Source organism: Hipposideros armiger, unplaced genomic scaffold (genome assembly GCF_001890085.2).
Source record: "Hipposideros armiger isolate ML-2016 unplaced genomic scaffold, ASM189008v1 scaffold_3, whole genome shotgun sequence".
NCBI lineage: Eukaryota > Metazoa > Chordata > Mammalia > Chiroptera > Hipposideridae > Hipposideros > Hipposideros armiger.
Genome location: NW_017731353.1, coordinates 8,557,706 through 8,581,139, shown reverse-complemented (window position 1 = coordinate 8,581,139; position 23,434 = coordinate 8,557,706). Strand labels below are relative to the sequence as shown.

The 23,434-nt window shown below is 54.8% G+C and overlaps 1 protein-coding gene across 2 annotated transcripts in view; it reads right to left on the bottom strand.

The window, feature by feature from the left end:
- The window catches only part of NACC2 (NACC family member 2), an 87,805-nt gene that overhangs the window by 17,920 nt on the left and 46,451 nt on the right, over positions 1 to 23,434 (bottom strand). The window contains exons 1-2 of one of the 2 annotated variants that reach the window (XM_019640202.1): positions 15,459 to 16,040; positions 13,207 to 14,153 (exon numbers count right to left, since the gene is read on the bottom strand). In XM_019640202.1, the coding sequence (XP_019495747.1) occupies positions 13,207 to 14,089 (883 nt within the window). In that variant the 5' untranslated portion in view covers positions 14,090 to 14,153; positions 15,459 to 16,040. Of the gene's footprint in view, positions 1 to 13,206; positions 14,154 to 15,458; positions 16,041 to 23,434 lie in introns of those variants that run through there. The other variant, XM_019640194.1, reaches the window with a different exon arrangement.

The following is a 23,434-nucleotide window of genomic DNA, read 5'->3' as shown; positions in this document are numbered from 1 at the left end:
GCAGGTCTGGAAGGGTACGTATGCAAGACGTGACTTAATGGCAGCATGTATTAGGCTCAACAAACTTCAGAACAAATGAAGGTCTCAGTCTGTCCTCCAACCACAAGGAATATAATTTAGAAATTATAAAAAGGTGACCAAAAAATCCAAAACATGTTTGGAAATGGAGCAACACACCACTACATAACCCAAGGGTCATTAAAAAAAAAAGTTGCCAGTGCATTAGAAAACACTTTTAACTCAATGATAATGAAAATACGACGTATCAGAATGTGTGGGGCAGAATTCAGCAGTGCCGACCAGGAAATGGACAACCCTATGTGCATTTATGTTAAAAGGCTCAGAAATCGATGATCTAAAGTACCTCAAAAACTAGGAAAGAGCCAGTTAAACTCAAAGAAAGAAGTAAGTAAAGTGAAATCATGACACATAGAAGTATATGTAGTAGAGAAAAAATCCACAAGTGGGCTCTCTGAAAAGACTAGTGTGATGGAAAATGTCTAGCAAGTCTGAATAAAGGGAAAGGAGAAAGGGCACAAATTAACAACGCCGAGAGCACCACATGGCAGAGTCCGAGGTCAGGGCCAGCACTTTTACCATAAAGGCCAGAAAGCGAGGCTCTGAGGCTGCTTGGGCCACATCCGGCTTCTGCTGCACATCCTTCTTTAAAAAATGTCCTTAGTTTGTGAGCTGGACAAAAACAGGCCAGGGGACAGCTCTGCCCATGTCACAGTGTACCTTACCCCTCCCCGCTATAGACATTACAAAGATCTTACAGGGAAGGTTATTTAAATGGCAAGTCACGATGTTGCACGCCTGAAATTAATATAATATTGTATGTCAGCTGTAATTGAAAAACAAATTTGAAAAAAGATCTTATGAGGATATTAAGAACAACTGCATGCCAATAAATCTGAAAATTAGACGAAGCCGACAAGCTCCTGGAGAAACACAGCTTACCAAAACTGACACAAGAATGAACAGACCTCTGAACCCGTCCTCCCAGCAAAGGACGCAGACCGAACTGGCTTCACTGTGACTTACTTCAAATATTTAAGAAAGAAATAGCACGATCTGATACAAACCCTTCCGGATCATTAAAAGAAAAAGAGGGAAATCATTCTCCATTCATTTTATGAAGACAGATAGCCTTGATAGCAAACCATGAAACGTTCCCTTAAAGAAAATTAGAGGGCACGCTGTCTTGCTGACATTGTGGCAAAAATCCTCAGGAAATTATTAGCAAATAAGAAAAGTGCGGGCTCATGTCACATGGCTGGTGGCCACTTACTGAACTCATCAAACGCACGAGCCTTTTATTGCCATCCCCGGCCCCGGCCTGAAAGCCACCTTCTCTGATGTGGGTTTGGGGTATCTATACCAGCATCTACACTGCATGTACTGTGGGGGAGCATTTCACAGATTTCCTAGTGTTGAGGTTGCAGCTCAACTGGGGGGTACCCTCTGCAGAGTCTCCTATCCTCTGTGCTCAGGGTCTGGCCAGAGGGGGTGGGTCCCCTCCATGTGGCTACTGCTGGACACCTGGCATCCGCCTGCTTTTCCTGCCCAAGGCCCCTTGCAGGAGATGGACACAAAGGAAGGCTTCTCGCCTCAGGACAGTCACACACACACACACACACACACACACACACACACACAGGCAAAACAGAACACTAAAAAACTAGGAAGTTGAATCCAGAGATCTGTAAAAAGAACACTCCATTACAATTAGGCTGAACTGATGCCAGGAAGGCAAGGTTTTTTGTTTATTTGTTTGTTTGTTTTTTAATATTCAAAAAACAATCAATGTAATGTAGAACATTAAGAGAAGTGGAAAATTATGTGACCATTTCAATATTTAGAGGAAAAACTTTTGTTAAAATTCAACACTTATGTATTTTGAGGGGAAAAAACAATGCTTAACCTAGAAAAAGAAAGGAATTTTCTTAATCTGATAAAGTGTATCACACACACAAACACACACAACTCCTATAGCAAATATTCTACTTAAAGATGAAACAGTGAAAGCTTTTCCTGAGTCTGGAAAAGCAGCAAGGGTGGATGGGAGTTCTGGCCAATTTAGGCAGGCAAGAAAGGAAATAAAATGGTTAAGAATAAAATAAAGAAATAAAAAATGTCATCATTACCAGATGACGTGACTGTATACAGAGAAAATCCAAAAGAATCTATAGGTAAACTAGGAGAGTAAGTTATTTTATCTAGGTGGTCAGATTTTTTGAATAATCCAAATTGTTTCTATATAGCAACAAACAATGAAAAAAAAGGAATTTAAATACCATGTAGATTAAAACAAAAATTGAATTTCTAGGAATAAATCTAACAAAAGATGTGCACAGAACTAACTACGAAATATTCCCAAGGAAAACTGAAAATGATGTAAATAAATGGAGGGATACACCCACTATATTATAAAGATATCAGTTCATCCCAGACTCATCTACAAAGTCAGTGAAATCCCAACCAAATTCTAGCAGGAACTTGTGTGGACTCTGACAAAGTGATTCTGAAAGGCATATAAAAACACAAAAAATAGCCCAGGCAAGGTAACTGTAAGGAATAAAAACCTGAAAGATTGACAGGATAGAGAAATTAAGAGGATGTGCGCTACCACGTTAGCAAAGAGACCAATGAACTGAGCAGAGCTCAGCTAAAATGCACATATTTTATAGACATCTGGTCGACAACAGAGGGGATGCCGCAGTGCAGTGGTCAAAAAGGTGGTTCTCTCAATAAAAAATGGTAGATCAACTGGAACATTAATGAGAAACAAGTAAATCTGGAGCCCCACATCACACCACATTAAAAAAAATCAATTCCGCATGTACTACAGAAATACAAGTCTTTAATAAGAAAATCAGAGTCAAAATCTTGACTGTCAGAGGAGAAAAACAGACATGAGGAAGATAAGGAAGCACCTGAGGATGCTGCGTTACAGTCTAGATATCAGTATGAACTCACGATATTTAAATACATAAACCCTTAGCTCTGACTTAAAAGGGCATAAAACCAATGACACCCAAGTTGCAATAAGTAAGCCTCACACCGAGATCTTGGCTTCTAAGCACCGCTCCCACTAGAAGGAAAACCAGCTCATTACAGGGCTGGGGAACAGAAAGTTTGAGATGAGCCTGGACTACTTTGCTGAATAAGACAGTAAGAAACATGCTTTAGAATAAAAACCTCTATACTAACAGTAAATAAATAGCAATAAATGATGGAATAAAATTAAAAAGTGGGGAACATGGGAAGCTCTTCCCCACAAAAGACTGCTGGCTAACAAACGTAGACAGAATCATCAATAAATACTAACTGAGGGGTGAAAGGCTGATGGTGCATAGTCTCTTCTCGCAAAGGGAAAACAGTAACTTTACCTGGCAGTGGTCACCTTAACCGAATGATCAAAGGTAACATCACCAACGTCAGGCCAAACTGGTATCGTGTGCCTCCTGATACGACACACTGAGAAGGCGCAGCATAGCTTCTGTGGAATTCCAGCAGAAACGCGCAACCTGCATCCCATCATGAGACAAAACCCGACAGACCCAAACACAGGGACTTTCTACTAAATAACCGAACGGTACTCTTCAGAAAGGAAAGTGTCCTGCAGGATGGAGGTTGGGGAACTATTCTAGAATAAAGGGACCAAAGAGAATAACCACAAAATGCAATGTGTGATTCTGAATTCAATACTGGACCAAAACCAGCAGCTATAAAGGACAATCGTGAGACAACTGGAGAAATTTAAACATGGACTGTGGATCATATAACAGCCCTGAGTTGAAACTGAGTGTCCTGAGTTTTGAACACTGTATTGTTTATGTAAGAGAATGTCCTTGTTTGCTACAAATGCTCAGTATTTTGGGGTAAAGGGGCATAATCTCTGCAACTGTTCTCAAATGGTTCCGATTTAAAAAAAAAATCTACGTAAAGAGAAAAAGAATGAGAAAAAAAATGTGGCAAATTCTTACCAGTGAGTGAGTGAAGGGTATACAGGAGTTCTTTGTAGTTATCTCGAAACATTTCTGTAAATCTAAAATGACTGTAAATCAAACCTTTTTTTTTTTCCAAATAATACATAGAAGGACATCACAATGCTCTTTAGGCAAAGAAAGACTCTAAACAAAATGTGAAACCTGCTATTGATAAAAAGAAAACGTTAATAAACTTCACTACATCAAAATTATATTAAGAAAATGAAACAGCATGTTACAGGTACTTGTGACACAGATATCTGACAAGAGGCCTATCCAGAGTACATACAGCATGGAAAGTTGTAAGAAAAAGACAGACAACTTACTCTATGCAAAGCAGGACAAAAGACTGACACAGGCACAAACGAGCTATCCAAACGGCTACGACTACAAAAAGGTTCTCAACGTCGTCACTCATTATGGAAGTTCAACGTAATGTTACTGTGATACTCAGGGCACCAGCCTGTAGGCGCTCAACAATGTAACATTCACAGTGTATCACATACATTAAAAAATTCGTAGACACATGAAGACCCATGAAAGGGCACTGAATAAATGAGAAATGTAAACAGAAATAGTCTCAGGGACACACAGGAAAAACTGAGGGTTGCTAGTTGGGAGGGGGTGGGGATGAAGGAGAAGGGGAAGGGACGAGACAATACAAATTGGTAACTACAATATGGCCTCAGGGATAGACAAGACAGTCTGGGGAATATAATCAATAATGTTGTAAATATATTTTTTAGGAGGCCAGTGGGACTCCTGTCTTGTTAGGGAGACCACTGCATAGTCGGTGTAGAGGCCTGACCACCGCACTGTATTTCTGAAGCAGATGTTGCATAATATTGTATGTCAACTACAATTATATATACATATAGTCACGGGATGTGGAGTGGAGTGTGGGAATGGAGTCAATGGAATTGTAATAAATAAGTGTGATATCAGGGGTGGGAGGGCAGTAGATTGGGAAGGGGGGTGTTTCTATATGAGGGATGAAAAGGATAACTATTGCATTGTTCTGTACACCTGAAACTAATAAAAAAATTTTTTTAACTAATAAACTTGAAAAAATAAAAGTACAAATTTTACCCTCAAAAAAAAGGGGCCTTGCTAAGGAGGGGAAAAACCAGTTGGAAGGGACGACAAAGAGAACGGCATTAGCAGACAAAGGCTTTCAACCAGCTATAAAACATGGTCAGAACTTTTTTTAAAAAAGCAAAAGTGAGAACTCAGTGAGGGGAGAAATGAAAAGTATAAATGAAAACAAAATGGAACTGCAGAAAAGATAAGTGATCATGAAGAAAGAGCAATAGGAACTATTCAATCTAAAGCCTGGGCAGGAAAAAGGCTAAACATTAATAAGTAAACAGAGCCTCGGTGGCCTCAGGGACAAAAACATGTTTCACTGGAATTCTAGGGAGAGAGGCACAAAGATATTTGAAGAAATGAGGGCGTAAACACACATGTCCAAAAAGCTCAGCAAACCCTAAGCAGAATAAACACACAGAAAACTACACAAAGTCACATCATAACCAGAGGTAAAAATAGCCTGAAAAGAAAAGACACCATACATACACAGGAACAAAGGAATGACTCGTTTCCTATGAGAAAAAAAAAATGCAACCCAGAAGACAAGAGAATGACCTCAACTGAAAGCAAAAAATAACTGCCAACCTAGAATTCCATATCCAGCAAAAATACCTTTCAAAAGTGAAGGCAACGGCTGTATAATAAAAACTGAATTAATTTTACTGAACATAAATTATACTTTGATAAGGCAGGTTTCTTTAAAAAGGTGATCACATAAAGACCTTTTTATAACTTTTCAGAATTAATTACTAGTCCGTCACTAAGACTGTAAGAAACGTGAATGGAGAGTCTGAGCAGGAGGAGTGACACCAGATGGAAACTCCAACCTAGACAAAGTACGAGGAGCAGGCAAAGACATGGGAAAATAAAAAGCGTTTATTTTCATATTTTTAATGTTTTCAGAAGCAAATTGGACATCACATTAAAAATAAAAAGAACCTTGACCCATACCTTACACTCTACACAAAAATTAACTCAAAATGAGCAATAGAGGCAATATAACCTAAGCCATAAAACATGTAGAAGAAAACATAGGAGAAAATCCTGTAATTTTTTATTATTAAAATTTATTGGGGTGATAATAGTCAACAAAACTACATACGTTTCAATTATACAATTCTATTCTACATCATCCGTACCAGGGGTGCCAAAAAAATGTATACAAGTGGACACTTTGGTCAGTGTTGCTCAAGCAGTAGTTTGCCGTCATCAGAAGTGTCTGGACGCTGATGGGAGCCACTTTGAGCACCTCTTATAATTGCAGAAGTCAAATGTGGCTTGTATTCATCTTTTTTATTGGTATATATTGAGTATTACAATTTTAATACAGTTTTGCTTTCTTCAAATGGGCATACATTTTATTGGCACCCTTCGTATATTGCATTATGTGTTCATCACCTAATCTTCTTAGGTAAAGAGCCAAATACAACCCCAAAGCATCTAAAAGAGGAATAACTGATCATTTAACTTCATCGAAATTAAAAAATGTCTATAAAAGACACTATTAAGAGAATAAAAAGGTAACTCCAGGCTGGGAGAAAATGCTTACGCATCACATATCCAACCTAGGATTTTTGATCTAGGATATATAAAAAATGCACGAAACCCAGCAATACTCAATCCTCTCAGTCCTCACACAACCCACTAAAAAAAAGGGCCAAAATTGAAACAGGCCTTAGACCAGAGCAGATACACGATGGCAAAGCCATCCCTAAAAGAAGGTAACTGGCTATTTCAAGTGAAAATAAGGACCTATTATGAGGCTCATAGCACATGAAGCAGTAAAACATGTGACAACAGTTATACCAAGGACCAGAGGGGGGAATGGAGACGCATGCTCAACGAGTCTCACGTTACACATGGGGGTGTGACAGGACTGAGAAAGGACCTCGGGCTCAGTGAACGATACACGTGTAAACGCTAAGCAGCTGAAGCACGAGGGAGATGCGATCATGAAGTCAGCTGTGGAGCTAAGAAGGAATACTAGAAAAAAGTCAACCCCCAAAAGTGCCAGGAAAAAAGGGGATAAAAGGGGCTACCAAAAAGCCAATAGCGAGATGCTAGACTTGAACTTAATTCCATCAAAAATTATGTCAAACGTAAATGGTCTAAAGGCTCCAAATACAAGACAGGTTGTCAGACTGGATAAAAATGCAAATCTCCACCACATGCATCTATGAGAAATACACTTTAAAGACACAGTGAGTTAAAGTAAAAAGATGGAAATGCTAAATATAAGGAAGCTGGAATGGCTATAGTAATATCAAAGTAGACCAGAAATAGATAAATTCCATGAAAGACACAAAATTACCAGGGCTGCAGCAAGATGAAAGAGAAATCTGAATAGTTCTATATCTAAAGTAACAGAATTTGTCATTAAAACCTTCCCACAATTAACAACAGGACAGCAGGCCCCAGTGGTTTCGCTGGTGAATGAATTCTATCAAACACTTAAGAAGGAACATCAAACTGACACAAAGTCTTTCCGAAAATAAAGGAGAAGGGGAACACAAGGTCAGCAACGTCCTGACACCAAAACCAGACAATGACAGTACGAGGAAGCTTCAGATAACCAGCCTTCATGAACACAGATGCCAAATCCCTTAAGAAAATATAAATAAAATTAATCCAGCAATATAAACAGAAAACTACTATACAGAACGACCAAGTGGGGTTTAGCCCAGGAATGCAAGGACAGTCCAACAGTTAAAAATTAACTGATGCAATTCACCACCTTAGTAAAATTAAGGAGAAAACCACATAATCATTTCGATAGATGAACAAAAAATATTTGATGAAATTCAAACTTCATTTATGATTAAAGAAGAGAAAGAAAACGAGGGACCTGGTGGGCAGCTGGGAGGGAAACACACCCCTCCGGTGCGACTCAGCAGTGCCACTTGCACACGGACGTTGTGGGGCACATGGGGGACGGTGGCAATGGCCCCACACTGGTGGCACGTCAACAGCACGGGAGAAGTCTGAGCAATCCATCAAGAAGGTCAAGGACCAACACTTAGAACCACACAGATGAATCTCAAGAAAAAAGTAAAAACTAAAAGACTTCTGTGTAATCCCATTTACAGAGATTCTAGAAAAGGCAAAACTACAGTGACAGAGAGCAGGTGGGTGGCAGGCAGGGCGGGCAGGGAAACGTTTTAGGGGAGTAAGTGTTCTGTGTCTTGACTGATTGATTTTGATTACAGTTACCGAAGTTATCACCCGCACACTTGAAATTGGTCCTTTTTTTTTTTTTTTTGCATATAAACACTTTCATAAACAAAAGAGGGAGAAAAAAGGCAGGTCTGAGCCACACGGCACAGCGTCGCAGACGCATTCTGCTGATGAAAGAAGCCAGACTCTGCTTATGGGACGTTCTAGAACAGCCGAAGGGCCCAGCATGACGGGAAGCAGACCCAGGCTGCCTGGGCCGGGAAGGAGGATGGGGCCGGGGCATGACGGCCGCTGGGGTGATGGGGCTGCTCTCCCTCTCACTGCCAGTGGTGCCTCCACCCAGGCTCGAATGGGCCCACATGCCACCCCTTCCATCACCGTACACGAGCTCCACCTCAATGAAACTGGTTTAAGAGGAGCTCTCAGGGCACGCAGGGGTTTGAGGGCTACACGTGATGGGCACGGAAACTAAGCCCGGCACCCGCGCTGCGCTAGCAGAAGCTGAGGCCCGGCGAGCCAGGGAGACAGCAGCCCAGCCCTGGAGGCTCTCAGGGATCAGCCCAGATGGCACTGCAGTGCCCGGCTGGCCCTCAGGGTAGCCTGCGGTCAGCCCCCTGGATGCTTGGTGGGACAGACACACCAGGACTGGCACCTCCTTGGCCCACGGGAGCTGCAGGGTAAGCCTTAGAGGGGAGGGAACGCCCCGCCTCCACTTGGATCCCACGCTACCCAAGCCAGGGCCAAACAGACCCGGCTCCAAGGCCCCACCAGGGCTTGGGTGGGGCTCTGATGGTGCCAACACCCCAGGCCCAGGCCCAGGCCAGGAGTCAGTGTAGGGTGGTGGGGAATGGGATTTGCAGAACAAATCAGCCTTCTTCTCCTTTCTATGTGGAGCCCTGCTGGAGGGGCCCACAGCTGTGGGCCAGGTCCCCTCTGAACCTTAGTCCCCATCTGTAAGATGGGACAGCAGCAGCACTGACTTCGTAGGTGGCACTGGGAAGGGCCTGGCCGGGGCAGGGCTTGCATGCACCCCACCCCCTCCCGTCCTCCTCCCCACAGAGCACAGGGGAACACGGGCGGGCCAGGGACAGATGTGCTGCCAAGTGCCAGGACCCACTCCCAGTGTCTGTCCCATGTCCCAGCTGGGCGAGGCTCAAACTTTCCAGAGGTCCCAGCGTCACCACAGCTCACAGGCCTGTCTCATGGAGGGGGACCTGCAGCTCAGGGACAGGCCCAAGTCCCCCGCCCGCACAGTGGCTCACAAGGGACAGTGGGCTGACCCGGAAGCTGGCCATTCCCCAAGGGAAAGGAGGAGCGAGATTACACAGGGCCACCAGCTCACAGGCCACCAGGAGTGTCCTGGAGCACCAGCACAGCACCCCAGGTGGTCCCCCCTCTGAAAGAGTTAATGTGGCAGCGCGTGGCTGGCGTGTAAATACGAAGGCGGAGGCAGTGTGCCTTTGTCTCCGACATCCACAGGGAGTGACACTTGCCAGATGAGCAAACATCTGCCCGAGTTGGGAGGGGCCGCGCCGGTTGCGGAGGCACCACAGGAACCCTGGCCCAGGGTGCGGGGGCTCGGAGGGCGGTCAGACACCGGAGGGGCCCTTCCACACACAGAACCGGGGAGGGCCTGCCTTGTTGCCACCCTCAGCTGGGGTGACATTAGCCACCCAGCCATGATTAAATACTTGTTCAGGGTCCTGTTTGCTGTCTGTCTCTCCCAATGTGAGGGCAGGGGCCACACCCATCTCAGCCACCACTGCTCCCAGCCTGTGGGCACAGGTGTACACCTTACTGCCCCGGGGTGCCCTCTGTGCCCACCCACCCTGGAACCAACACCGATCCCCACGGCCCCTTGGCCTTGACCTGAAGACACCCACCAGCTCTCGAGCCCCTAGGAACTGGAGCAAGGTACTGCTCCGAGCCCCAGAGGGGACCTGGCCAAGCCCGCACCAGTGGGGGGTGGAGGGAACCCCACTGTGAGGTGGGGCAGGAAGTGAGACCTGGCCCCACAGTCAGGGCCTTCCTGGTGGCATCATTCCTGACAGCAACAAATTAGAAGTGACCCACTGTCCTTCTCTAAGGGCCTCCACCGACGGACAAAGACATGGGACTCAGGAAGAATGGAGATGCATGGACAGAAACAGGCGGGAAACGGGGTACGGGCTGCTGGAGGGTCAATGAACTTTATCTATGAAATTTAATTCCTTGATTTCCAAAACAAGAGGCTGACCTCATGGGAGCTGCCAACAGTTCTCAATGAGGGTGAGGGTGCAGAGAGGTTCCTGCACATGGGGTGTTGGTCAGAGTCCTGAAGGTCACTCAGGCCAACTTCTCCCTTGGCAGATGGGGAAACTGAGGCAAGAAAGGAGAAGTGACCCCTGAGTGTCCTTATGCCACAGGGTGCACCTCAGAACGTTCCAGGTTCCACCAGCCCAAAGAAGGCTCTGCCCAGCCTTCGTCGGGGCCCCAGGCTGGGGTCACCCGAGGGCATATGAAGGCGTGCCCTGACCTGGCCTGGAGGGAGCCTGGGGTACAAGGACCAGTGCCCGGGGGCAGCCAGCCCTTGGGGACAGGCCCCTCTCTGCCTGATCGCCCCCACGGCCCCTCCCCCACAACCCTCTTCCCAGCATGCCCGTCGCCCAGTGATGCCAGCAACGTCACTGCCAATAACCTAGATTTTAACCAAGAAGTCACACCCCCCCTCCCTGCCCCACTTATGGGCTCACCGAGGAGAAAACCCAGACTAGTATCCCTGGCCAGGTGGAGACAGGGCCCAGGGCCCCACCCGGCTCACGCCCTCTCCCCCGCATCCACTCCCTTTCCAGTGTCTGTTTTTCCCACCATCACGTCCTACCTCCAACACCGGCGGGAGGTGGAGGCCAAGGGACTCCCTCTTGTCCACATGGCATGAGTGAGCCTGTGCCCTGGCCTTAGTGGGACACAGCACCGGTCTGAGTACTGGTGGGGAAGGGGCTGGCGACAAGCCCCAGGCACGGTCAGGGCAGTGGCACAGCTCAGCCTCCAGCCCCCACCCTGGCCTTTCCACGGCCACTGTCCCGTTGGCTCCTAGGGAAACCCAAGGACACAGGTGGGCCACAACTGTCCAGGTGAGGAGAGAGCTCAAGGCTCGTCCAGCCGGAGAGGCAGGTGCACTGAGATGCGCCTGCACCCGCTCCCAGCAATCCTGACACCCTAGCCATTTCTTGGTGTCCCAAACATGCCGTGGCCCAAGGCCCCACTGGCTGGTGTGGGCGCCGTGCAGGGAGGACCCTCGGGAGACACGCACCACCATGGGCCACCAGTGGGCAGCCCCCACCCCTGGGCCCTTGAAAGATTCTGCCCTGACCCCTCCACCGAGCCCCGTCCAGCTGGCAGCACGAGGGTGGGACCCCTCAGAGACTACAGTATCTACCCTGGGCCCGCGTGACCTGTACTCCCGGGGAAGGAGACCCTTGGGAGCTGCACAGTCTGGGGCTCCAGGAGGCCCTCTCCCCGCCTCTCAGGTGTCTGTCAGCACACAGGCAGGTTCCCGGGTGGGGGGGCCCCTGCAAGGCCTGAGTCCAGTAGGCCCTCGGAAGGCCCAGCCATTGCTCGCAGGTTTCCTGGTTCTGGGAACACCAAAGCCTTCCCTCCGCCACTGAAAGGAAAAACCAAGTCCAGTGGAGGAGGTCTGCGTGCTAGCACCCTGTGGAATTCATGCAAATGCGACAACATGCATTTAAAGTAATGACTTCGGGAGAAAAAGTCATCCCCCAGAATGCCTGGGCTGGTGGTGGTGGTGGGGGGGTCGGCAGGGCAGTGCCTTCCCTGCAGCTGAGAGGAACACAGGTTGGGTCCAGAGGCCAAGGCTCTCCTGGGGACCCAGCTGTTACCAAGCTCGGCTCCCTCTGGCCCTGCTACCCAGCACAGATGAGGGGGGAAGAGGAGAGGTGACAGTGTCTGCCCCATCTGGGCATGAGGACACAGGGGGACAAAGGTGAGGAAAGAGCCCCCCCACTGCCACGGGGGCCCCAGCTCAGGGACGTCACTTCCCGCTGGCACCATGTGTCCGGATCCAGTCCACTGGATACGGGCCCTGCATGCAAATCAGCGCAGGCAGCGGGCCCAGGCGCACAGCCAGTTTTCGGGGAACACAGAAGGCAGGGGGACACCCGATCTGGGGCCCCAAGTACGGGACCCTCTGCCCAACAAATCCTGAACCGTCTCTGGGGACTGTGACGCAGTCTGCAGTGCCAGGCATCTCAAATGAGGGCATCTCGGGTTTGTAGGTCCCCCATGGGGGAGCCCCCCCTTAACCTGGGGGGGAGCTCATTCAGCTCAGCAGGCACTTCTTGGCCTGTCCCTTGGTGCTGGGCCCAGGGAGGTGGCAGCAAATGTGATGGGTACAGGGGACTCTATGGCCTCACTGAGAGGCAAGGCCGTGTGGTGGAGAAAGGGCTGAAGGCGCCCACGGAGCCTGGCACTTCACGGGCAGAGACCCCGAGGCCTCGAGCAGGTGGGGGACCCGTCTGGGTCACACAGGACCCTGTGAGCCCTCGGGCAGGTCCCTGGGCCACTGAGGCCCTCCGCCTCCATCTGTGCAAAGGGAGACAGGCCCGTCCTGCATGTGCTACACTGGAGTTTCCAGCGGGTTCCGCTCAGCGAAACGCTTCCCCGTGGCCTCTCGTTTCATCCAGGATCAAGTTTAAAGTCCTTAGCTGAGGCCCTGCAAGGCTGACCCAGGACCCTTCCCGCCTCAGACCTCCTCTCCCGCTAGCTCATCCAGTCTGGGTGGGGGGCTCCCCTGCACACCTCCAGACCCCACCTGCCCAACTTCCCAGCTGGGTGTGAGCGACACGGGGTGGGGGGCAGGTTGCCTCGGGGCCCACACAGGGCCTGGAGGTTTATCCATGCCTGCTGGTAAGCGAGCGGCCACGGGGCGGGTGGGACCAGCCTGCCGAGTTACCTGCGTAGCCACCGGTGGCCTTGATGTACATCTGGCCGTACTGCTCCTCCACCATGGTGTCGTAGGCTTCATCGTCCTCCTCGTCCTCCTCGTTGTGGTAGGAGGTGGGGCTGTCGGTGGTGGGCAGGCTGCTGGCCCCAGGGCTGGTCCGCTCCCCCTGGGAGTAGGGCACCTGCTGGATGCTGGGGATGAGGGTGGCCAGGCTGGGCACCCCGTAGTAGGAGACCCGGGGCAGCTTGAGAGGGGCCGTGCCGGCCACCACTGCAGCGCCCGCCACCGCGGTGCCATCCCGGGGCCCTGACTCCAGTGGGCGCTTGGGGGCCAGGCCCGGGCCAGCGGCTGGCGGCAGCTCCGTGGCTTCGTGCTTCACGCGGGTCAGCAGCGGGATGGGCACGGAGGGGGACACGACGTAGGGGGGGGCGGGGGCGGCTGGCTGCAGCTGGTTGCAGGGGCTCTGGGGCTCGGAGCTGGCGTCCTCCATCATGGCGGTCTGCGAGTCGCAGTGGGGCGAGCTCACCTTGAACATGAGGTCTGTGCCGCGCTCCACGATGTGCTGGATCTGCAGGAAGCCGGCCGTGTACATGACCACGAGCTGCTCGCTGGCTGCCATGGTCAGCCTGCCCGTGTAGCAGAAGGACAGGATCTGCTGGAAGCAGGCGGGCGGCACCGTGCCCGGCAGCTCGAAGGCGCTCTTGCTGTTGCCACTGAACAGGTCGCGGAAGTAGAGGCTGCTGGCGGCCAGGACGGCCCGGTGGGCCTTGAAGGCCTGGCCCTTGACCACGATGGACACATCGCAGTAGAGGCCCAGCAGGCGCTGCTCGTTGAGGCAGCCGAGCACGGTGTTCCCAAAGTTGGGGATCTCAATGTGCAACATCTGTGACATGGCGGCCAGGCGCTCGCGGGCTCGCCTCAGACTCTCAGCACGGGAGCGGCCCGAGCGGGCACATCTGCAGGAGAGAGGGCACGGGGGCGCCCGGTCAGCCTCCTGGACATCCAGCGCCCACCCATGAAGAGCCAAGCCCGAAACGGACCCCTGGGAAAGGCCAAAGGGCTGCGCTTGACCCCAGTGCACCATGCCCCCCCACCAAGTCACCCCCAGACTCCCTTCACCCAGAACTATCCAGAGGTCTTGGGGTGCCCTCACTCACAGGGGACCCTGGCTGAGGGAAGGGTCAGAGCCGCACAGGACACTACAAGCCCTGAGCCGTGTTCCCTCTGGGGGATATGCCCCCCACACCACCACTGGGCTGCCCCCAGAGCTCCCCAGGAGAGAGACTGAGCCCTCCAGCGGGGGACACCCATCTCAGCAGTAGACAGAACAGAGGCCTGCACCTCAGCAGGGACAGAAATGGGAACAGGGTCCGCTCCGCACAACTCTTTTCCCAGGAAAAAGTTAGCAGCAGAGGGGCCCCTCACCGCCTCTCCCCTGGGAGGGGCCAGAACCCAGAGGGACAGTGCAGCCCCCCACCCTCTGCGCACGCAGGGTGCAGCAGGGGGTCTGGTGGGAGGTCTTTCCCGAAGCTTTTGGTTTCCGGTTTGTTTTCCTCTTTTTCCTCAGAGCAGCACAGAGGGCCACAGGGGGGCAAGGAGTAGGGGCGCCCAGGGAAGTGAGCTGAAGCTGGGGGAGTCCACGGGCTCCGCAGCACACCCCCCCCTCCCGCGTGCCTCCTCTGCTCCCCTCCCTGTCCTGGGAGGAGACCGCCAGGGCCAGAGCGGCTCTGAGCTGCGCTGGCTCCCCAGGTCCCCAAGCTGGCGTCAGGGACCCCGCTGCGGGACCAGCTGGGAGCCAGTCGCAGCCCCACTTGCACAGCCCCCCCAACACCCCCAACAGCTTCCAACCCCAGCCAATCCCCGCTGGCTGGTTCCCAGCTCAGGTGACTACAGGGGTCACGGGGAGACCGGGGAGGACGGACCAGCCAGGGCGCCCCAGGGCTGGGGACCCGGCCCCAGCACTGTTGATCGGAAGCCCGGTTCCGGGAAGGGGGGCCGGAACCGACGGGCCGGCGGAGGCGCCGGCTCAACTCCGCGCAGCCGGAGCCCGCACAAAGGGCCGCTCTGTCCCGCGGGAGGAAAGTGCCGGCGGCCGCAGAGGCGCCGCCGGCCAGCGCGGGGCGGGCAGAGCGAGGGCGGAGCGCCCGGGCCGGCGGCGGAGTTGGGCAGGTGGGCGGCCGCGCGGGGGAGGGCCCGCAGCGCCCCCGCTGCGGAGAAGTTGCGGGCCCCGCGGGCGGCACCGGCCGGCGGGGGAGACCTACCTTCGGCCGCTTCCGCTGGTGGCCCCGGCGCTGCCCGCTCAGCCTGGCAGGGGCAGGCTCGCCCGCACGCCGGCAGCCCGCAGCCGCCAGCTGCTCCGGGAATGCAGCAAACGGCGCGGGAGCCCTTGGGGCGGGGAGGGCGCGAGGAGCCGGGAGAGGAGGAGGACGAGGGGAGCGGGGGAGGGGGGCGAGTCGGCGCTGGGCTGGGCGGCCGCAGCTCAGCTGCACCCAGCCCGGCTCTCCCGGGCAGCGCACGGCATCTAAATGAAGAGGCCGGATGCAGACGGACATCCAGGCAGCTCCCGCGAATGAATAGCTGCCTTTGATTTGGGAGCCGAAGCGAATGCCAGCTCCCAGCCCCGGCTTTAAAAACAGTGGAGTGTTGGTGCCAGAGGAATGCGCGGCTCCGGGTGTTGGTACAAGACAGACTTTTGATGACTCACTGCAATGCAAACAAAGATGGCAGAAATACTGTACTGTACGTGGAGAAATGCTTCGTGGTGCCACGGCAACTGAGACAGCCTGGAAATTTATAGTGCAGTTTTGCATATGAATTGCCCAGTAAACTGCCGCCCTGCCATCCAGCACAGCCCGGGTGTCAAAGCATTTAAACTATTCCAAACAGTCTGCAGAGCTAGCAGAGCCCCTGGCGAGGGGGCCAGGGGTGGGGCAGCCCTGACCGAAGCTGGGTGACCAGGGGACCCCGGGAGAGAGGGAAAAGGGGGGAGATGAGAAAACGAGGCAGAAACGGGAGCGCAAGGGGCCAGGACAAAGAGGCCCCTGGACGGGTGGGGAGGCCAAGGCCGGAGCCCCTTGACCCCAGCACCCTGCAGGGCCCCAGAGCCCACCTTCCTGCTTCTCCCTAGGGGCCCAGCAGGCCCAGCTAGTCTAGCCCCAACACCCCCACCGACTCGCGCAGCGCAGCATAGGCACCTGGTCTCCCAACCCCAGCCCAGGTCAGCGCATTTGAAAAAGATCAACTTTTTGGCACAACTGGGGTCGGGCCCCCCACAAAGAATGAGCCCCAGCCCCTGATGGACCTGCCCCAGCAGAGGTGGCAGCAAAGGCACTACCCCCACCCAGGGAAGAGATGGGCTGGGCGGCCTGAGCAGGCCCCCACTGTCCAAGCGCCACGGAGCCTTTCCTGGGGGGAGGGCATGCTGTGACACGGCCAGTCCTGGGCTAGAGGACAGGCGCCCTGGGTTAGGCTCAAGCTGCCACCTGCTGGATTTCGTGGGCCCTGGGGCAAACCACTGTCCTGCCCAGCCTCGGTTTCCTTACCTGCCACCAACTGTAGCCCTAAGGAAGAGAATATGCAACCCCCGAGAAGGGACAAGGTCAAGACTGGAGATGGCCTGAGGTCTAGGCCCCTGCAGTGGCAGCGTCACAGCCATCACCCGAGAATTAACCGTGGTGGCTGGAGCAGCGCGTAGGCTGGGGTACCAGAGGGCGCCACCTGTACCGCCCCATTGTACACCATAGGCTCAGCTTCCCAGACCAGATCCAGATAAAAAGCCGCTGAATGGGGAGCAGGAAGGGAACCATGTGAGGGGGACTGCCGGAGCAGGGCCAGCAGAGGCACCTAGAGGCAGCCTTGTACCTCCTACATGGGGCTGATGACCACTGGCTGAGTGACACAAGACAACGACTGTGATTAGGACATTGTCATAAATGGTCCCCGTGGGGCTGCTCTGCGGACTCGGGGACTGTGTGGGTGAGGAGACGGGGTCTTAGCAGGACCTCCCCCTGCTCCAGGCCCCTGCTCGAACCCCCAACATGCTGTGGCCACCATCTTGGCACCATCCAGGCTTCAAATCCTGGCTTGGCCCTCACCCACGGTTGGTCAAGCGAGTCCAAACCTCAGAGCCTCGCTCGCCTGTACCCGGATGAGATGGAAGCAGCGTGAGCCCAGAGGTGCCACCGGGCCAGCCTGGGCACCAGTGTGACGGGCTTCAGAGCAGTGGCCCTTGCACACAGCACCCTCGGGTCACACCCCTCAGTGTCTTGTTCTCACTGCCCGTGGGAGGCTGCCACATGCACACAGGCCTATGCCTGCACGCCTCGTGCCCCAGGTGGCCTGCCCAGCCTGGCTTTAGCCGGACTCAGGGGGCCTGGCCCTGCAGAGTTCCTGCCAGAAGCGCTGTGTCAGGCCCCCCAGACTGGCTGTGCCATCCTGGGCCTAGGAGAAGCTCTGTGGCCCCACGATGAGGGGCTGGGGCCTCAGGGTGGGGGTTGGGGGCACAGCTCCATGTACCCACCCAGCCACAAAGAGGGCCAGACGGGGGCACAGGCAGAGCCAACATGGGGAAACAGGGGACACCCAGAAGCCTAGGGAAAGCCGGACCGGTGATGGGGGAGGGGAGCGCCTCAGGACACAGCCCCCCTCTGCCCCTGCAGGAGCTCTGGCCTCCACTGTGCGCATCCAGCCCTCCCTGATACAGAGCGACCACCGCCACCAGGTCCCTGCTTCATTGCCACCTTCTCCGGGAAGCCCACCAGGTGCACTCATGAGCTCCTTAAGGGTGGGGTGGGTGGGTCAGCCCAAGGCCTAGTGAGCATTTAACCTGATGCTGGACACGGCTGGGGAGAGCAGCAGCAGAGGGGCCCCCCACACAGACCCACTACCGGAGCCTCCCAGAGAGCGAAATGGGGTCATCAGAGCCAGACAAGGGCTCTCGTGTCATGACAGGTGGTAACCTAGCCTGGCCATGGTGGGCGAAGGCCGGCAAAGGTGCACTGCGCCAGTCCCCAGAGGGTCCCGACTGCCCAGGGCTGGGCAGGCCAGTGGCTGGGTCCTAAGCTGAGAGCAGGGGACAGCACAAACTCTCAGGGCCTGTCTCTTCCAACAGTGGGTCCTCGGTCCCACTGGGCACCACCCCCACATGCCAGGCCCGGCCCCAGCCACGTCATATCCGCATCCCGTGGCCTCAAGCAAATGACACCCCACCTGAGATGCTCATCTGTCAATCAGGGTCAGGGGTACTCTTGGGTGGTTACCATAGAGTCGAGGGAGAGGATATTAGTAAAATCCTCGGCTAGAGCCTAGCACACTCTCCTCCCTGGGAAGCTGTTACCTGCGGTGACCTGCACAGGAGGGCAATGGTCCAGGTGGGCATCTCGTCAGCCCCCCCAGCCCCCGGCCTCAGCCTCAGCCTGCACCTGCATTTCAGGGGCCTGTGTCCCAGGGCTGGGGCCAGACCACTCATCCAGAGAAGGGACCATTATTCCCCTGGAAGGTGACGAGGCTGTCTGGGTCCCCGGGGATCGAGGACAACTGGTGCTGTTGCCGCCGTGTCCTCATGCCACCTGTGCAGGCGAGGCTGGCGCCCCACGGCCCGGCCCATGGGAGCCCAACATGAGCTGGTTTTAGGTTGCTTTCTTAGAAGCCTCGGCTGGGGCAGGAACAAAGCTGAACTTTAGGAGAAAAGAATAAAATAAAGGCTTGGTTTACATGCCCAGGGCCGACCCTTGTGTGGCGGCCAGGGAGGAGAGGGCCAGGGGCTGAGCGGGCTGGGGGCGGTGGGGATGGCCGTCTGCCGAGGAAGGGAGGCAGCGCCTGCCCTTCCCTGCCCGGTGGGGCCCAGCCTCGCCATGACCACCTTCTCCCCTTCCACTTCCCTTCCCCACCGTGCTTCCCAAGCAAGGCCCCCTTCTCCGTTTCCCTCTGCAGTGAGACTCGCATGCATGCTCGCTTACGGAAGGTCAGGAAGCAGAATATCAGAGGTCCCTAACTTTGTTCACCTCAACCATCCTCAAAGCAAGTGCACCATGGAACCCTCTCCCTCAGAACACCCTTCAGAATGGAGCCCCCTTTGGAAAACCCTTGCTGACACTACAAAGCCAGAGTCCAGCACACACACCCCCAACTGTGCCATCTTTAGGGGCGGCGCCCCTCACAGACCCTGAAACCTCCCCCAGAATGAGAAAGTGTGGGCGGCCAGGGCGGGGGTCTCTTTTCCGTGGACCCCCCCCTCTGGACAGCTAGGATATCGAGGCCCTGGGGTTATGGGTGGTCAGCCAGAGGTCCTCCCAGGCCCCAGCCTCCCCCCCGCCGCCCCCCCAGGCAGCATACATCCCTACAAGAAGGGTGCAGGGGTACTGGCCCCAGGAGCTGCAGGCACGTGGGCACCTGAGAGGACGAGAAGACGGAGGGACCTGGCGGGGGTCAGAGTCCCACAAACGCCCGGCAGGACCAGCCCACGGCTCCCCACCCTCCTGTGCTCACGGCTTCCTGTGGCAAGGCGCAGGAATGTGGCGTTTAATTTCTGCAGGTTCACCACCAGCAAGGGAAAGGGAGGCGAGATAAATTAAATTAAATAAAATTATTTTGCAGGATTTAATTTTACCAATTTAATAAGAGGTCTGGACCTCGGCAAACGCACAGCCATTAAACACACCCACAGCAGGGAAGGAGGGAGGCAGGTGCACCGGGAACATTCTGGCAGCAGGAGAAGGAGCCGAGCTCACCACCCCACCTCCCCTGCCCCCAGTCGGGGGCCCAGCCCCGTGGCAGCCCCACGGCCGGCCGCCAAGCCCTGCATGTCAGCAGAAGCCAGCCTGGCAGCAAGGACGCATCCCAAAAGTCAAGGTGCTCCCGAGTTTGGGGCGAGGCACCTGCAGCCACATCCCCCAGAACGGTGTGTGGCAGGAAGGCGGGCAGGTGACTCTGTGAGTCAGCATGAACACACGTGAACACATGGGCCATCAGGGACACGGCCAGCCAGCAGGGCTGCTTCGCAGAGGCTGTGCGAGTGAGGGGAGGGCAGGAGGCTCACTCTGGACAGCAGCCCGCAGAGCAGCGGCCTTGCTTTTCAATGACAGCACCGGCTCCGGTTACGGCCTGCGGTGGGGGAAGGTCGCCACATCCCGCGGCCCACCCGCTCATGCCCTGACTTTGCTGAGGAGCAGAGCAAGGGGCAGTGGCCGGAGGTGGCCCCCTGGGGGGTCAAGGTGCCTGTCTGCATCAAGGCTGCCCGGCTCGGGCGTGCCAGGTCCCCTGGGGACTGGGTGAGGCACTGACTGGTTCAGGCCTCAGGTTTGCATTAAACTTTTAATACACCATAAAGCAACGCTGGGCTGCCACGGGGCCTCACCGCTAATGGAGGGCAGCCGCCTGGCAAGCGCCTGGCGAGCAGAGCAGGGCTCCAGAGGAGGGGCCTGGGTCCCCGGTGCCCCTCCCTGCGGTCTCCAGCAGTCACCAACCGAACCTACTGAGTGCTCACATCCCAAACCCCAGCCCCTCTGGGTGGGTGCAGACAAGGAAACTGAGGCACTGAGAGGACGAGCTTTCTGCCGAGGCCTCAGGGCCGGGACCTGCGCCCCATCACCACCCTCCCTGGCTTCCTGTTTTCAAAACCCAGTGTCCTGGGACAGCTTTGGTGGTCGAGAGAGCAAGGATGGACCCTACTGGACACACAGGCAACTCAGCCCCTACCTGCCCAGGGTCCCAGGACTCTGCCACAGACATGAGAATTCCACCCCAGCCTCTGAATTTGGCTGCTCTGGAGTCCCCGGGCACAGGCCTCTGAAACTTCAGGCCCAGCGTGTCCCCGGCTGGGGCCCCACGTCCGAGACCCCGCCCCGGCTCACCGTGTCCCAGCCTGAGAGGCAGAGGTGAGATGCCTGCTTGCTGGGTCCAGCCAGGCCGCTGGGCAGCCTCGGCCCCAGACCACAGCCTGAGCCGCATCAAGCATAAAAGCCGGTTTTAACTGCTCTAACAAATGTTTGCCTGGAAGCTTTTTTTTCCCAAACAGAGAAGGGCAGCATGCCAGAGTCTGTAAATTCAGAAATGTGCTTATCAATCCTCCTTGTGCCACCCCAAGGAGAGAACCAGAGCGCCAGGGCTGGTCCTCAGAGAGACACCAGCAGAGCAAGGGGCCTCACCGCCCAGCACCCCCAGCCCCAGCCCCCGAGGGCCCAGGGCACCCTGCAGGCCACCAACCAACAGCCAGGCCCCATCAGACCCACGGCCGCAGGACCACGGGGTTGGGCACGGGCTGAGTGGACACCACATCAGAAGAGACAGCGAGTGGGCCCTGTGTCCCACAGCATGTGGCCTATGCAGTGAGCTCTGATGAGGGTCCAGTTTAGGGGTCTGTGTGGCCAGGCTGAGCCGGTGTCCGGGAAGATGCAGCTTGTAGCTCCTTCTGACATGACACCCCCCCACCAGGCACAGCCACCTATCACCAACTCGCCCAGCCTCCCACCCTCCACTCTCAAGTATTTTGACTTTAGTGTGGGTGGGGCATAGGGGACCCAAACAAACAGGGTGTGACCCTAAAGAAACAGCAGTGGTCACTCAAGAAAGCAGCAAGGCTGGCCGGCAGCAGGCAGGTGGCCCACCCATGAGCCCACTCCCCTTCTGTCCCCCCCCCACCTCAAGCCCTGAGACCCACCAAGTCCCCACACTAGCCACAAAACAGTTCCAGAAGGTTCCCAAAGAATTAAGCAGTGTTTTGCACAGAGCCGACAATCTCTCACCCGTATTTGTAATTTAAATAACGTAAGCTTGAAGAGTGTCTCCCTGGGGCACAGTTTAATAACTTAAAAAGCCAGCTCTTTTCCACGCGTAGAAAGCGCCCTCCTCCAATCGCTGAGGCAGGGTCTCCCTCTTGAACCCCACACTAGGGAAGAGGGCGGGGGGGGGTGCCGCCCTGAGAGCAGAGGCAGCCCAGGCTGAGCAGGCAGTGGCCTGGGAGCTGGACTCCCCTCTGGCCCACGCAGCATTTCACCCTCCCCTCTTGGGGAGCCTGTGGGGTCCCAGAGTGGCTGGGGATGGGGTGGGGGTCCTGGCGGTGCTGGTCCCACGACAATGGGCAGAGGGGGCGATGGGAGGGCGTGCCAGGCCCTGTGCGGTCACCCAACTCATTAAGGACAGTGCTTCCGCACACACTCCCATCGTTAATATTCATAGCTCCCCTCATTTGCATATCATGCCATAAATAGTCGAGGTAAGACACAAAGCTCCCCTGCATTTCTAATTATGCCTAAAAACCTAATGTAAATCAGACCGACACAGAAACACTAAATCAGCCACTGGGGGTGGGATCCAATGACAGTGAGTCGGGCCACAGCACACCAGGTCCCCACCCTGTGCTCTGGCAAGGTGGCTGCTGCTGGCAGTGCCACCTGGCCCGGAGCTGGGCAGTGGGGTCCCAGGCCACACCCATGTTAGCCCTCAAGTAAGAGACAAGTGTAGGGCAGGACAGAGGCCCACAGCACCTCAGGGGCCCCCCATACCCTCCCCGGGGACACCCAGCCACCTACCCCACACAGGGGCCCAGCTCCTGGCCTCCCCCAGCCACATGCAGGTCACCCTCTGGGCAAGGGCTGTCTCCATCTTCTTATCCAAGAGGCATCTGGGACCCCCAAGGGTGGCACTGACACACAGATCTTGGGGTCCCTGTGGGCTAGGCCGCAGCTGGGACACCAGGGGCCCTCGGGGGCAACGTGCCCCTCAGTGAGCCAGGCAGGTGCACAAGAGCAGGTGACCAGCCCTCCGCTCGACCTGGCCTCCTCAAGTCTCATAGGCCAGCTGGCACCGCCTCCTCAAACAGACCCGACACCTAGCACTGGTTCTGGCCCCCAAAGGCAGCCAGGACCAGCTCCACTTCTGTCCAGGAGTTGGGGCGCCTGGCTGGCTCCTGGAGAGCAATGGCAGGGCCAACTTGGGGGACTTGCAGGGGGCACGGGCCAAAGTGACACTGGGGTTGCCCTGCTCTGCCTTTAGAGAGAGACGCAGAGATGCCTGCCTGCTGCCCACATCTGCCTGGCATCACGCCCAGACCTATTTTTAAGCCCATTTACTAGAAATCCCACAAATTAAAGGAAATACGGATAATGCAGTAAGAATCCTGGGGGCCAAATAAAAGCTACACATAATTGTCCTCCTGCTGCAGCAGGAGAATCTGAACCACAAACCCAGGTTTCCCCAAAGCCTGATGCAGCTGGGAGGCAACAGTGTTAAAGAGGAGAGG